At 48.8% G+C, this 15,726-nt stretch overlaps 1 protein-coding gene across 1 annotated transcript in view; it reads left to right on the forward strand.

The window, feature by feature from the left end:
• Nucleotides 1–2,244, forward strand: part of CXCL12 (C-X-C motif chemokine ligand 12) — a 29,206-nt gene extending 26,962 nt beyond the window's left edge. Inside the window, exon 4 of the mRNA XM_005226616.3 lies at nt 1,919–2,244. Coding sequence (XP_005226673.1) covers nt 1,919–2,006 — 88 coding nt within the window. The 3' untranslated portion in view covers nt 2,007–2,244. The remainder of the gene's footprint in view (nt 1–1,918) is intronic.
• The last annotated feature ends 13,482 nt before the right edge of the window (nt 2,245–15,726 follow it).

A 15,726-nucleotide genomic window follows, 5' to 3' on the forward strand; every position in this document is an offset into this window, starting at 1 on the left:
TAACATACTTGTGCAAAATCCCCAGACAGAGGCTTTGCTCACAATAATCTATCTTGTTGAGGCACTTATTTTATTTTATTTTTTTGTCTCAGTAAATGTTTGGAAAGAAGATTATCACCCTAACTCATTTTCAGTGATTAGATGAAAAAAAAAAAAAAATAGAGACAGAGAGAAGGGAAATCCAAGAGGAAGATTTAGTAAAAGTAATACAGAAATGCAAAGAGGTAGGCAGTCTAGAGACAGCAGAGGCCTCGCGGGGGAAGGCCCAGGCGAGGGGCTCCGTCAGGGCTCCCAGACTGACCAACAAAATCACAGACTGGGGCTGGGGTCCTTGTGGCAGTATGTTTTGCTCTGTGGGGACCCTCACAGTGGGGAAATCGCTGCCCTAGACCAGAGGTGCTCAAGTTTGAAAGGTGAGCAGAGGGCCTCTTGGGACACGTTTCTTGGCTGCAGCGCAGGGCTTCTGACTCAGCAGGCCTGGGTGGCACCTAAACAGGTGCATCTCTAACATCAGAGGCTGTGATGCTGCAGGCCCAGGACACAGGACGACAGTGGACCTGGACTCGGACTTGGGATACTCAGCCTTGGAGAAAAGACAAAGCTGCAGGGACTGTCTGAAAGCTAAATCAGATTCTCTAATAGTTTTCCGCGGCCCCTGGGACCCCCAGGCTCATTACACCTGCTCCGAGGCTGCACAGGAAGCTTTCAGCACACGTGGAGTTGGGAGGGGAGTCAGGATGCGGAGGCAGGGCTGGTCCAGGAGCGTCACTGAAGCAGGTGCCCTGCCCATTTGCTGCCTTAAGCCCTGGACATCCTCCTCCTCCACACGTCGGCCTGTCAGCAGGGACCCAGCCTCCCTGTGGCTGCTTCTCTTCAGTTCAGTTCAGTCACTCAGTCGTGTCGGACTCTTGGTGACCCCGTGAACCACAGCACGCCAGGCCTCCCTGTCCATCACCAACTCCTGGAGTTCACTCAGACTCACGTCCATCGAGTCAGTGATGCCATCCAGCCATCTCATCCTCTGTCATCCCCTTCTCCTCCTGCCCCCAATCCCTCCCAGCATCAGGGTCTTTTCCAATGAGTCAACTCTTCACATAAGGTGGCCAAAGTATTGGAGTTTCAGCTTTAGCATCAGGTCTTCCAATGAACACCCAGGATTGATCTCCTTTAGAATGGACTGGTTGGATCTCCTTGTAGTCCAAGGGACTCTCAAGAGTCTTCTCCAACACCACAGTTCAAAAGCATCAATTCTTAGGCGCTCAGCTTTCTTTACAGTCCAACTCTCACATCGATACATTACCACTGGAAAAGCCATAGCCTTGACTAGATGGACCTTTGTTGGCAGAGTAATGTCTCTGCTTTTGAATATGCTATCTAGGTTGGTCATAACTTTCCATCCAAGGAATAAGCGTCTTTTAATTTCATGGTTGCAATCACCATCTGCAGTGATTTTGGAGCCCCCCAAAATAAAGTCTGACACTGTTTCCACTGTTTCCCCTGTTTCCCCATCTATTTGCCATGAAGTGATGGGACCAGATGCCATGATCTTAGTTTTCTGAATGTTGAGCTTTAAGCCAACTTTTTCACTCTCCTCTTTCATTTTCATCAAGAGGCTTTTTAGTTCCTCCTCACTTTCTGCCATAAGGGTGGTGTCTCTTACTTCTCTTCTCATTAATTTGTGTGTCTCTCACTCTGTTAGTAGGATTCTTGGTGTGTATACGGCAGACCGCTCCTCACTCGCCCAGTGCCCCGCAGAGCTTAAGGGCTAAGCGAGATGCGGGAGGAATAATCCAGGTTTAGTGAATGTCTTGAGGACTCAGTTTCTAAAATGGTCTTCAGAGACTCCACTGCCAACAGAGTTTACTTTATAGGATGGGGTTCTGGGGGACTGTTTGGAATATCTCCTGTCACCTTGCAGACCCAGCCCTACTCTCTCGGGCCTGACCTCTGCCCTGGGAACCGACCCGGCCAGGACTACTGTCGGCGTCACCAGCAGCGGGAGCTGAGGACGACGGGAGGTTTATTCCCTGGAGCCTTGAGCCAAGTCATTCCACACCCCCTGCCTCTGCCCCGCTCCTGCTTCTGCTGATGAAGTTTGGAACTCTGACCCTCTGTCCAGGGTTCCTCCCTGACTTTGTATCTGGTGACTGCTCCCCCCGTCCCCCTCTCCGGGGAGGTGACTCCGCGTCCTGTCCGCACCTTTGTAACTAGCTCCTTTAATAAACTCTTCTGGGCTGACGCTAACTGGAGTGTGCCGTCTCTTCTCTGCCTAGGACCCTAACTGCTACACTCACTTTCATATTTTCAGGTTATATTTTCCCATGATGTTTGCATTTCTTATAACAAGCCCATGCTACTTCTACAGTAAAAGTGAACAGCAAAGAGAAGAATCAGGAAAGCAGCACTCAGCGTGCTGCAGGGGCAGGGAACTGCTCCCTGACCTGGCTCAATCTGGGCCCAGGTTCCATCCCCAAGGGGACACAGAGCTGACCCAGGTCCCTGCATCTGTGCAAAGGATACCCAGGGGAAGATTTTAATTCAGCAAATTATGAAGGTGCAAAAGGATTTGCCAGGAACAACTCAATTCACACTCTGGAAACAGAATGTTATAACTTCACTCTACACTAATTTCATGGTCTGCATCAAGTTCAGAGGCTACAGATCTCTTTGGGGTTAGGCAGACCTGGGCTCCAGTGCAGGTCTGTGTGACCTCAGAGAAGTCACTTAACCTCTCTGAAAAACAACCTTGTCATTGGCCTAACCCTTGCAGTTCTCTGTGGGGATAACTGAGATAATATATTTTCAACATTTAGCAAATAAGCACCCAGCAAGTCCTCAAAACACATAGCTAATTCTCATATAATTATTATAAATGCATTTATAACTTAACAATGGTGAGCACAGTAAGGGGGCAATGATAGAAAACTACTTGCTTCTAGTTTTCTATAAGATGTGACGGAAACAAGGTCATTTTGGTCCCAGTCCGGCCTGAGCCCCTTCAGGGTCTTCAACCCCTCGTCTGTCCTTTCTAAGTTGTGGGTCCCAAACTACCTGGGGCCCAGCTGGCTCTGCTTTGGGGTAGCAAGCCCTCCTCCTAGTTGGCAGAAGGTCTGCAACCATCAGAAGGTCACTTCATGCACAAACGTGTTACCACCTGATGTCTGAGGAAGAAACACCCCCCCCACCCCAGCCAGTTTCCTCGCACTCCGGCCGCCGGCCTGCGTGGTGGGTTGGGACAAGCATCTTGCTGTCAGTCACGGAGGGCTTTGCAATGGACTCACTGCAGTGTTGGGGCCGCCATCTTAAATGTTTGCTTTTCAGTAAGAATCTTTTCCTAAATGGGATTCACACTCAGTGCCTGCAAGAGGAAATGGGACAATTCCCCTATAAAGGCACCCCATCCTTCCTGACCATCCAACCACTCTGCCACAGTCAGAGGGCCCATCCACACCTTTGCATAAAAAGCACAAAGCATTTGATGCTGTTCGCCAGGGGGCCATCTTATGTGAAGGTGGGAGAGTCACTCAAGCTATATGTCTCCAGGTGTGAAAGAGCAAAGCCAGTTCCTTGTCCAGCTTCATGGACTGGGAGCGAAGGCTAGCAAAAGAGGCTTTCAGGGCAGCATGGGAAGGACCGCTGGTCTCCATGGACTGTGCCACACTCTTTCTTCAGTCCCTCCCTGGCCACTCTCCCTCTGCTCCTCTATAGCCCGGGTCTGCCAGAGAATCATGGAGATCACAGGTGTAGCATCTATGTGCTCAGGGCTTAGTTCCTGGTGTCCAATATGCAGTTACCAGCTCCAATCATAGGACATGTGTCTGCCAGTGGGTTCTCTATGGTACCAGACCCTCCACTGGGTACCCAAAGGCTCCCAGCTGCCAGATTGATCTTTAAAATGTAAATTATTCACATCCTTCTCCAAGAGTAAAATATTTGAATTTTTTTTCTTCTGTGCTGTTATAATAAAATTCAAGCATTTCTCCAGAAACCACAGGCCCAAGAAGCTCAGCCTCTGGTTACCTTCCCGTGCTCATCAAAAAACACCTTGTCACCTGTTTCCTGTGATCCATTCTCCCCACCACTTCCTGTCCCTTGACCAAGCCCCCCTTGCTCCATTTTCAGGACCAGAATGTTTGCACAGAGGGTCCCCTTGCCTGGTCCCTATATCTTCCCATACTGTCCCCGCTTCAGCCTCAAAGAAATTTCTCCATCTCTGGGCCTCTTCTGATCCCCCAAGCAGACCACCCTCTCCTCCTCAGTCTTGCCTCTGCATCCCACCCCATTTATCATTTGACATTTTCTCACTCATTGTCTTTCTGAATGTAAAAGTGTGTAAAGGCAGAGCCGGGCTTGTGCTCAATCACTACGTCATGTCTGATTCTTCTGTGACTCCATGAACTATAGCCTGCCACGCTTCTCTGTCCATGGGATCTCCCAGGCAAGAATAGAGAAGCAGGTTGCCATTTGCAGGGGATCTTCCTGATCCAGGGATCAAATCCACATCACCTACATTAGCAAGGGGATTCTGTACCACTGAGCCACCTGGGAAGCCCCATAAAAGCAGAGAGCCTTGTCTGTTTCCATCCATCACCAGTGCCCTGGAACACTCCAGAAAACATAGTAGGGACTTAATAAATATGTGAAGACAGATAATGATTTCCCAGGTGCCTTCCGGTTTAGAGCCTGGTCCTGGCTCCAGGCCAGAGGGCCCAGGGGAAGCCCTTGCCAGCTGTGGATGGGCTGTACTACAGGGAAATGGAGGCAGGAGATGCCCCAGCCTGGTTCGTGAAGAGCGCACCCTCCCCGCCGTGCACCTGATGGAGAGAGGCTGAGGAGACGGGAGGGGACGCGGCTGTTGAGAGACCGAGCACGTCCAGGGGTGTGGCGCACTAGGCCGCCGCTGTGGACACCGTGGCTTCCCAGGGCTCCTGGGCCCTACACCGACTGTGGGATGCTGGGCTTCTGCGCTAGGCGGCTTGCCCGGGCCACAGCTGGCCAGGCTCAGCTGAGCCTCCCTGGAGGAGGGGAGCTGTATAAACAGGAAGCCGCTGCCGCTGCCCAGATGCTGATGTGCTTTGATAAGTGTCGAGTCCTCAAGTCCTCGGAGGTCTCTTTCTCCCAAACAGTTTCTCTATCGGTTTGAAGCCGCAGCCCCGCTGCAGGAAAACAAACTGCAAAGTGTAGATGCTTTCCTGCTTCCTGACTCAGTCACTACGGGAGGGACGGGGGTGGGCAGGGAGCTCGGAGCCAGGACGCCTGAAAGGAGGAGAGGGGAGGGCGGGACACGGAATGCACGAGAAAGAGGGTGGAAGGGGGAAGAACATAGAGGAGAAAGGTGGGGGGGAGGGTGAGACACCGCGGAAGAAGCAAAGGAAGAGCTGAGTGATCTTATCATTTCTCTAAAGTAGAACCAGCTAAACAAAGTGGAACCTTCAGAAACCTAGAGGTATTTTGAAGGGTCAGTGTATGCAGTTTCACAGGTAGAACTTCTGTGGCTGCCTGCTTGCAAACACCGAGTCAGAACACTCTTCTTCGAGAAACAGTTCTCTTCAGAAATTCGGGTTTAGTGCGCGCTCTCTGGGGGGAAGAGATCCAGCAGTTTAGCGCCATCCTTGATGGGCCTCTCCAGCCCTCTTCCTGCTTCCTACGCTGTCTCCATCACAGAGCTCGTCTGTTCCAGGTAAATCGCTCCCAAATCTCCCTTCTGTCTTCATTTCCCTTCCAAAAGTCACTCTCGCATTATCTATTATCATTTCCAGCCTGGTGCTCTGTGGATACCTCAAAGTCACCAAAATCTGGCCTCTGAGCATCAGGTAATGTACAGAGACAGAATACATCTAAAATAAGAAATAAGAGAATTGCTTGGAGGAACAATTTTGTAATTCTGAAGTATTCCTCCACCGCCCCACACATTGCTAGGTTCTTCAATGCAGTAGATCATTGGCTGTTCACTGAGTGAATGAACTGGTAAAAGACATCACAACCCACCTAAATGGAGATGACTCCATGGTGAAGCCCAGCGAGCCCCACCCCCGCCATCCTGCCTGTTCCTCCTCTGCTACCCTCGTTCAAGTATTCTTCTTTGAACTGTGCCATGTAGCATCTTCATTTGTGCCCGTCTTTAGCTTCTCCACTCCAATACATTTTGCTGGCTAATCTTTCTCAAGCGAAGCTTCAATATTTGACATGTACGCATATGTGTGCCGGGCTCTGTGCTGAACATCTCACACGCCTGGCCGAACATTCTCACCAAAGTCAGCATGTTAGGCAGGTGCCACTCTCTCTCCATCCCTATGGACAAGAGGAAGACTGAAACCTCGTGCAACATCAGTGGGATTGTCATTGGTACAGCTATGGAAAACAGCACAGAGATCCCTCAAAAGACTAAAAATAGCACTGCCATATGATCCAACAGTCTTGCTTCCATGTATTTACCCGAAGACAACAAAGACACTGATTTGAAAAGATACATGAACTCCAGGGTGCTTTGCTACTTACAATAGCCAAGATATGGAAGCAACCTAACTGTCCATTAACAGACAAATGGATAGAGAAGATGTAGTGTATACATACACACACCTGGGATTATTATTCATTCATGAGAAATGAAATATTGCCATTTGTGGCCACACGGATGGACCTAGGAGATATTAAGCTAAGTGACACATATCAACAGAGACAGACAAAGAAATCCTCAGGATTTCACTTATATGTGGAATCTGAAAGACGAAACTAACAAATGGGAAAAAACAAGAACACATTCATAGATACAGAGGCCAAGGCGTGGTTGTCAGAGGGGAGGGGGAGATAAATAGGTGAAGGGGATTAAGAGGTACAAACCTTCAATCGCATAACAAATACATCACTGGGATGTAGTACACAGCAGAAGAAATAAGGTCCATGATATTGCAACTTCTTATGGGGACAGATGGTCGCTAAACTTATGCTGGGGATCATTTCATAATGTATGCAAATGTCAAATTGTTGTACAGCACATCTGAAACTAATAAAATATTGTACATCTACTTTATCTCAATTTAAAAAATTTAATAGCAAGTAAGTCAGAGGAAAATCGAGCTTAGAGGTGGTGCAGCTCACCAGGGTGAGGCAGGAAGCGTGTGGTGACTTCACAGCTGATCACTGCATTGCTCTCTTGGGCTCTTACTTAAACATTGCTCCTCAAAACTGGAGAACATAATAGTAAGTCCTTCCCTTGGACATTCCAGGAATTTTCCAGTCTGTGCCTTGCCCCTTTCCAGGCTGCCGTCCCCTGGAGATCTTCCAGTTTGGCTCCTGTGAGCTCCTCCCCACATGCCTACCTTTGCTCTTTCTCCTTCCGGTTTGGCTCCTGTGAGCTCCTGCCACATGCCTGCCTTTGCTCTTTCTCTTGCCTGAAGGGTCATTTCTCAACATATTCAAAGCCTATCCCTTGTTGAGGGCCAAGATCATATAAATATAAGACATCTCCTTTTGGAGGTATTTCCATGTCGTTTTCCTGTGTACCCAGTATCTAGCCCTCCTACGCCACCCCAACATCCCGAACAGGTTGTCCTGGCAGCACCACGGTGCCTCTCCCAGGCCCCGGGGGCCGAAGGAATGCCCACCCTCTAGTGGTCAAACTGCAGGATATCTCCCAACTATCCCTGCTGTCTTCTCCCCAGAATCCAGACTAAGAGGGAAGTTATTCCTCAGAGCTCACTACGAGCATTCCTTAAAGAGATATTGTCTCTGGGGAACTCTATCTCCCAGCCTGCACGCAGGGAGGTCAGTATGTCCAAAGCCTTCATAAATTCAAGAGCAGAAATACAGAGTTGCTCTTCAAATACCCACTCTGACTTTATTGCCAGTTAAGTAATTTGTGGATTTTTAAACTTTGGATTCATTACTCCAGGTCATTAAAAATAACTGTGAGTTTCAACATGCAACACACTAATTAAGAGTTCACCAGCTGATTCCTGTCATGTCCTTTAGCTCCTGAAATCCAGGTTCTCCCTTTCGCCAGTTTATTGAAATTCAAACATACATCCTACGTTTAGTCAAGTTCCGGGTGACTCTGTTTTTAGATGAGATAAGTAGTTGGTATGAATCTATAAGAACAAGTTGATAAAACCTTAAAAGTACTGGACATGTACATTTTTAACCTGTGAGAGTACCCCCACCCCCTCAGGAAAAAGAGCCCTAGGGACAACTTAATAAGTGCAGGAAATTCAGAGGAATCTGTGTTCGTCTGATGCTCCTAAGCCCCACCTTGGAGGAAAGTACAGAAAGTTAAATGCAAGAAAATTTAGGACCTGAAGCTATGCTAGTTTAACTAAGAAACGAGAGGTGGCAGATTGGGTTGGGAAGCTAGATCTGGGAGGCTTCAACTTTGTGTGGTTGGTCCCCCTACATGGAGACACTCTTAGCTGCCCATGCACCCAGGGCTGCCCTGTTCTCTGCTCCTGGGTCTCTGCCCTTTCAGCAAAATATGGGCTGAAAGGGCTGGTCCCTGAACCGTGTAGAGGAGAAGCCTGCATGCATTCTGAGGGCTGCGGCTGAACTACACACCCCAAGGTCTCAGTGACCTTCAAGGCAGCCCTAAGAGGCATGGTGGCTGGATGTTCACAGTTTTCGAGTTCTCACCGGTCTTCTTCTCTGCAGTAGGGGTGGGAGGCACGCTCAAAACCAAAAATTCTCCTTTTGAACGTTCATTCTGCTAGGTTGTATACATATCTCTGGGTTGGTCAGTTAACTTTGGATCTTGGTTCTCTCACCCAAGGCATCTGAAATTCCTTCAAGCTGTATACAAAGTCTTGATCAGAGTTCTACAGTGGACCAATGTCTTAAATGCCCTTCTGGCAGCTTGCCCTTCTTCCCCCATCTGCAGGTGATAAGGGAGGCCTGGGAAACAGGTCTTGTTGAGGACTAACTGCATTTTGAACCCTCTTTTCTTTTATTGTTGCAGTTCAGTCACTAAGTTGTGTCCAAATCAAACTCATGTCTATTGAGTCATGAACAGCGTGTCATGGTTGGAGGTCATCACTGACTTTAGGACCTGTCTTTTAATTCCTCCGCTATTACCATGGATTTCTTCCATGCTGTACACGTTTTTAGGCGCCTTTTAAAAATGGCACCAGAATTGAGTTTGGACTGGAAAGCAGGACTATGATGCTTCCCTCTCCCAGGGGAAAAGGTACACTCAGGGGTTCTCCTTTCTAACCCATTTGACACTCATCCTTGGCTCTTTCAGCTGGCTTGTGGCTCATTTACGCTCAATGTGGAAAGGATGCCCTGTGTTGCCCACTGCAACCCCATTTTCATATGTTAGAAATACACCGAAGTGACAGACTTTATTCTCCTGGGCTCCAAAATCACTGAGGACAGTGACTACAGTCGTGAAATTAAAAGATGCTTGCCCCTTGGAAGCAAAGTGATGACAAATCCAGACAGTGTATTAAGAAGCAGAGACACCACTTTGCTGATAAAGGTCCATGTAGTCAAAGCTATGGTTTTTCCAGTGGTCATGTACAGATGTGAGAGTTGGACCATAATGAAGGCTGAGTATCGAAGAATTGATGCTTTTAAACTGTGGTGTTGGAGAAGACTCTTGAGAGTCCCTTGGACTGCAAGGAGATCCAACCAGTCCATTCTAAAGGAGATCAGTCCTGAATATTCATTGGAAGGACTGAGGCTGAAGCTGAAGCTCCAATACTTTGGCCACCTAATGCAAAGAGTCAATACATTGGAAAAGACCCTGATGCTGGAAAAGACTGAGGGCAAGAGGAGAAGGGGGCAACAGAGAATGAGATAGTTGGATGGCATCATCAATTCAATGGACATGAGTTTAAGCAAACTCAAGGAGATGGTGAAGGACAGGGAAGCCTGGCGTGCTGCAGTTCATGGGTTGCAAAGAGTCTGACATGACTGAGCTACTAAACAGCAACAAAAGATTATAATGGCACTTTTCCAAACATTCTTTCTCAGAAAAAATTGAAAGAGAAGGGATGGGCCTAGAGTCCTCCTGAAGTCGAGATATGGAGAGTCAGATTTTCCATCCCCTTGCTCCCTGCCCTCCACACACGTGGTCATGGCTCTTCACACCAGTCTGGGCAGTGGAGACCAGGAAACAAATAGCCTGTTCCTTTCTCTTCCCTTCCTAAAAAACGCATTTCCCTCCAAAGCAATCTTATAATTTGTGTATGTTCCCGGTGTCCTTCATTACAGGTGGCTGGCAGCCAGCTCAAGGCAAACTGTGAAATTCACAAGAGAGCCCTTGTAGATGGAAAGAATCACTCACTAACTCCAGTAATTATGTTTTTTCTTTTTATTAATAGATTAACCCTCCAATGTATCGTCAGCTAAGTAATTTATCAAATATAAATTCCAGAGCCTATACATAATTGGATTCCTTCTTAAGCTTTAAATGGATCCATCCTATAAGACCTGATTTGTTGAGGGTTCAGGGGAACATGAGAAGATGAAATGAGGGAGACTGGGGAGTTAACGCTTTAAAATTGAGACTTCTTGGGTTGGTTCAGGGAAGGCTGTACTTCTGGGGAAGGAAAATAAAGAAAGATGAGACAGGAAGAGGTGAGAAATCTTAGGATTTGGTACAATGAGCACTGTTTGGGGAGTTACAGGTTTTCAGCCAAGCCAGCAAAAATCCCCCTCAGCAACATGAGAGGGCTATGTAGGAATACTTCTCCTCAAGATGTCAGTAGTTCAGTTATGCATTCAGCTGGCAAAACAGTTAGATTGGGTTTTTCTGTAAAATATTATGGAAAAACATGAACGAATGTTTTGGCCAACCCAGTACTGCTGTCTATCAAACCAAGCCAGACACGGTGATGTGAAGCCACTTCACCGCCGTGTGGCTGTGCCCAGAGTCTGTGGGTCATGGGTGTGAACAGGAAAGAAAGGGGTGATTTATCTCTGCTTCATGCACTTGGGGACCTCAGCTAGAAAAAAAATGGAATGGCCAGGAGTGCTGCTTGTAGCTGAGGGCTGAACCGGGGTCCTCTGGAGGTAGCTTCTCTGAATACCAGGCAGCAGGCTAGAGGATCTGCTGCTTAGGCTCCACTGTGACCGCTGACCGCGGCACAAAGGCCTTGCCTTTGCGTGTTGCCTTTCTTGGCTGTAGATTCCAAGTGGAAGGGCCTGTGATGGCTACTTTTATGTGTTAGCTTGACAAGACCATAGAGTCACATAGCATACTTCTGCTGCATTCCCTCTGTTATGAGCGTTACCGAGGTCAGACCATATTCAGGATGAGGAGCATCAAAGCACTTTCACACATGGCTAAAAACCATCGCAGGCAGCCTTTCCTCCCCTTCTTTTACAGATGAGGAAACTGCGATCTGAAGAGGCTAAGTTGAGCTAGGAGGTTCACACAGCTAGTAAGTAGCAGAGAGGAGACCTAAAACCAGCTCAGCCAGACTCCAAAGCCTGTGCTGTACTCTACCTCTGTGTGGCCCGTGTTCCAGCAGGGCACACGCAAGACAGAGGTACAGGACAGACGCTGAGAAGCACTAGAGGAAAGGAACTGATAAATTATTCTAAGAGTGAAGAAGGAATGAAGTATTCTGCTCAGAGAGGTAAGGAAAGGCTTCCTGAAGCAGGTGGCTTGGAGCAGAGGGGAAGGATCTGTGTAAGACACCAATGTGCAGAGAAGCTGGGGGAGAGGCGGGAGGTGGAGGGGCACACACTTTCCTGGCTGAGACACAGACTGAGCAGATATGCACAGGCAGGAACACATATGGCCGCTCTAACTATTAACAGCTGAATGTGCATAAGGCATTTCATGGAGGAAGATGCAGGACGTGAGAAATGCCACCTGATGAGGCAAACTGGGTTTGAAACTTTCAAACTGGGTTGAAAGCTTCTCAACCCGAGATCCCTGAATCAGAAGCACGGTCAGCACCAGCATCAGCTGGGAACCAGAAATGCAAGTTCTCAGTCCCACCCCAGACCCAATAAATGAGGAACCCTGGGGAGGGGGACCAACAGCCTCAAAAGCAGGTTCTGACAGGAGACCCGCGGCTCCCAGGTGTTGGGGAATCCCTCAGAGAGTGCTGTGAGCTGAGATCGTCTTAAAGCAGAGGACCCTGGTTGTGGTGTGTTGGGCAGATGGAAACGAGAGAGCAGACACATGTCTCTGTGAGACACGTGTCTCTGTGAAAGAGATCATGCGCGATGGGACAAGTGCGGGAGGGGGGAGGATGGGGCAGAAGTGATGGGAGAGGCACTGGGGCGGGCAAAACTGCTTGGAAATCGATGAGACTGTGAGCCCTTCTTCACAGCATCCCCTCTAAGGACAAATAGGCTTGTTGGGCTATCAAGAATTTCTCTACATATTTGAATCACATGGCCCAGGAATTTGGATATAAACTGAGGACCCAGGGGTTGGGTTACAGACGCAGTTTCCTGTTACACAGCCAAGCTACTCTCTGCAGGTTGCCTGGGGGAAAGCACGGCCTGGTCCAGCATTTTCTTCTTCGTGCTTCATTACAATTCTATTGGCTCCACCAAGCTGTTGCAGAATGGGCTTGAAACATGACCTACCGCACACAGTTGAAAATTAAGTAATTCCAGCAAACTCAATATATATTAGATATTTTAATTATCATTTTTCTTGTTGTCATCATCATTATTCACTTATCAAAGACATATTTGCTGTGCAGCCATAGTGTGCAAAGCACTGAGAATGAGACAGACCCATTCTCTGGGTCTGTCTCTCCTTTGCTGAGAGCTCATTGGTAAGATGGACAAGAATGTGGATCTTAGATGCTAAAGAATTGGATTTGAGCTCTAAGTTTTATAAAGTCTTAACTTTAATCTTGGAAGACCACAGCTCTAGGCCTCTTTATTCATCTCTGCAAATGAAATTAAAAGACTTGTCTTGTTTCACAAGTCTGTGTAAGGATAAAATGAGAAAAAAGATGGGAAGATGGTTCTTTACTGTTTGATCATGGTCAAGGCCATGAACCCTCAGAGAGGTGCTGCAGAACCAATGCTTCTCATTCCTTCCTTGCCCATTCCCGCCAGCCCCCTCTGCTCCCTGAGAGCATCCCTTCTGGGTGCCTCCCTCTCTCTTGTGTTCCCCACTGGAGTGGTACAGATTTCATTGTCTCTTTCTCTGGGCTGCCCCCAGCCATCCTTCCAATTCAATGAAAGTCAATTAAGTCACAAATTGTTTGGTCAAATGACTAATCCAGTGACTATGTCAAATAGATTTGCCAACAACTTGTTCCTTTTGACTCTTTATTGAGAATTTGGCACTCTTACTGGATGTGATGATTTTATCAGCTTATTAATGTTTTAAGGAGCGTTTCGTTTGTGCTGCTCTGAGTTCTGGAGGGCACCAGGACCAAGAGGAATTCTCTGATGGAGGACAGGCAAAGGTAGTCAGCACATAGACTACCACCGCCCGCCCCAGCCCCAACTGCCTGACTCAGAGAGAAAGGAGATGGGGGTACTCGGAGAATATGGAATATGGAGGCCCTGGAGCCCTAACTCCTCTAACAGCTCTCTTAGGCCTGACAATCTGTCAAATATGTTATTGGAGACGTTAATAAATATTTTGGTAAATCTGCCAAGTTTGCAGATTTGAAACATTAAATGTTTTAAATTTAATCCACTGAATTAGCCCTCCAGGGCTGAATGGTCCAGGCACCCATCAGTGAGTGGTTGGCTAGTTTTAGAGGACTTGTTGAGGCCCAGAAAGATCCTGCCACATGGAGTTTCAGCCACTCATGAGCACATGGAGCCGAGCCTGGTCTTCAACACACTGTGATCAGCCTTGTCTCCGACAGGCACCGGCTTCTGACTTGAGCCCACAGCTGTGAGCACTGACCGGTGTCTCAGCAGAGGCCACAGAAGCAAAGTCAGGGGAACTGGTCTCCAGCCCCCAGCGCCAGGGTGGGATTTAGCACCACCTGGAAAATTCTGGCCTGGACATATCTTAGGTAACATCTCTGCTCTTCCTCTGTCTGAACCTTCCTAAAGCTATCGTTTTCCCCACCTGTTTCAACAAGATTTCTATTTCAAGACAAGAATGAAGGTCAGAGAACTTTCTCCATTAGCAAGTGTCCTCTGAGTACACTCAGCTTCCAGGCGGGGCCCAGAGCGGCTGGAGAGCTGACCTCCACCTCCCTTTCTGTCTGCATCTGTGATGGTGTCTGCCCTGCCAGGGGCCTGTGTCTGCCTATGTGACCCATCAGCTGTGGCTCCACCCAGCGTGTGTGTGTGCGTGTGTGCTGGCTGTGGCCTCTCTCATCTGCAATCAGGCGAGGAGTGGAGACGGGACTGGAACCACTCACCCTCCCCAGCATCTCTTTAGGAGGAGGAGGAGGAGGAGGAGGAGGAGGAGGAGTGTCTGATAGAAAGGATGACCCCTGAGGTCCTGTCTTCCAACTCTGTACAGTGAACTCCCTGGAAGGATCCTGCCAGGGTGGTGGGTGGTGGGTGGTGGGGGCGACACCCTGTGGATTCCACTGTTGTTTACTTTTGGGGAAACTGAAGGCTGTGGCCAGGAGGAACACGGTGAAGACAAGTGTCAGTGAGAGATGAAGGTGAAACTGAACAGCAGGGTTCTGAGCAGCTCTGTCAGCGGCACTGGGTCTCCCTGCTGGAGCTCTGAGCCTGCTCACCTCCCATTCCACCCGGCAGAGAAAACTCCACACTGCTCGGGTGTCTCAGGCCCCACCTCGCCTCCCAGCACCCCCTTGTTCTTGAGGGAAATTTCTGAACCAGAACCCCCTGATGCTGGCCTACTGCAGATGAGCAGACCGAGGCACTGGGAGGCAGGTGGCCTCCTCGAGGACACAGGACAGGCATGACCCACTGAAACTCACACGCTCCAGCCCCCTCACAGCCAAAGTTTCACTCTTAAAGTTTGTGGTCCACTCTCAACTGAAATTTAAACAGAAACACTCAAACTGGCAGTTTACACACACACACACCCCTGCAGGACGGAGCACCGTGGGCCTGTGCAGCATCAGCGGGCGCTTCGTGTGTCAGGCTGGGAGCTGCCGCACAGGCACGGGCCACCTTCATTCTTCCTCTTGGCCTTCGCTCCCCGTCCACCCTCCTCTCGTCCCTGCATTGTCCCTCTACTCCACAGTCACAGTGGCCTCACCGTAGTCTGCTTTATTTTTTAACCACAGCAGCGGTCAGGGCCACGGATTCATGGGCAGTCAGTCCTTAATTGTATCCTGTGAGTCACAATCATTTAGTGGCTAATAATACCTTTGGCTACCCCTGCACAAGAGCTCTTTCACCCTGGGACAAGTCCAGTGGATCCTTCTCAAGGCTTCATCAGGAAAGCAGGTGGCGGTGCTGACTCTGCTCTTCTAGGTCATCCGGGGGCCCAGGAAAGGACGGAGTGGGTGGCTTCTTCACCCTGTGCTTGAAACCTGATGCCGGCTTCAGGGTGGGGCGGAGCCTGTGGAATCTGAGATTGCGGCTGACTGCGCATTTTTAGAGACCACACAGATGCGACAGACACTTGGCTCCCAATATGCGTCATTGCACAAGGCGCAGAACGCGGTCTACGCAAAAGAATCCGTAAAGAGGCTGAGAGGAAGAAGAAAAAAAGGAAAAAAGTGCAGAAAGGAGGCGGCCTTGCTCAGTGGGCACGTGGAAGTGATTGGAGCTGTTGGGGGATCACCTTACACCCCTGGGAAATCAAGCAGGTGGTGATGCTGGGGATCTAAGGGAGTTTGAAAGTAATTATCCCTGGTTTGTTAT

The sequence above is a fragment of the Bos taurus genome, chromosome 28 (assembly GCF_002263795.3).
Source record: "Bos taurus isolate L1 Dominette 01449 registration number 42190680 breed Hereford chromosome 28, ARS-UCD2.0, whole genome shotgun sequence".
NCBI classification, from domain to species: domain Eukaryota; kingdom Metazoa; phylum Chordata; class Mammalia; order Artiodactyla; family Bovidae; genus Bos; species Bos taurus.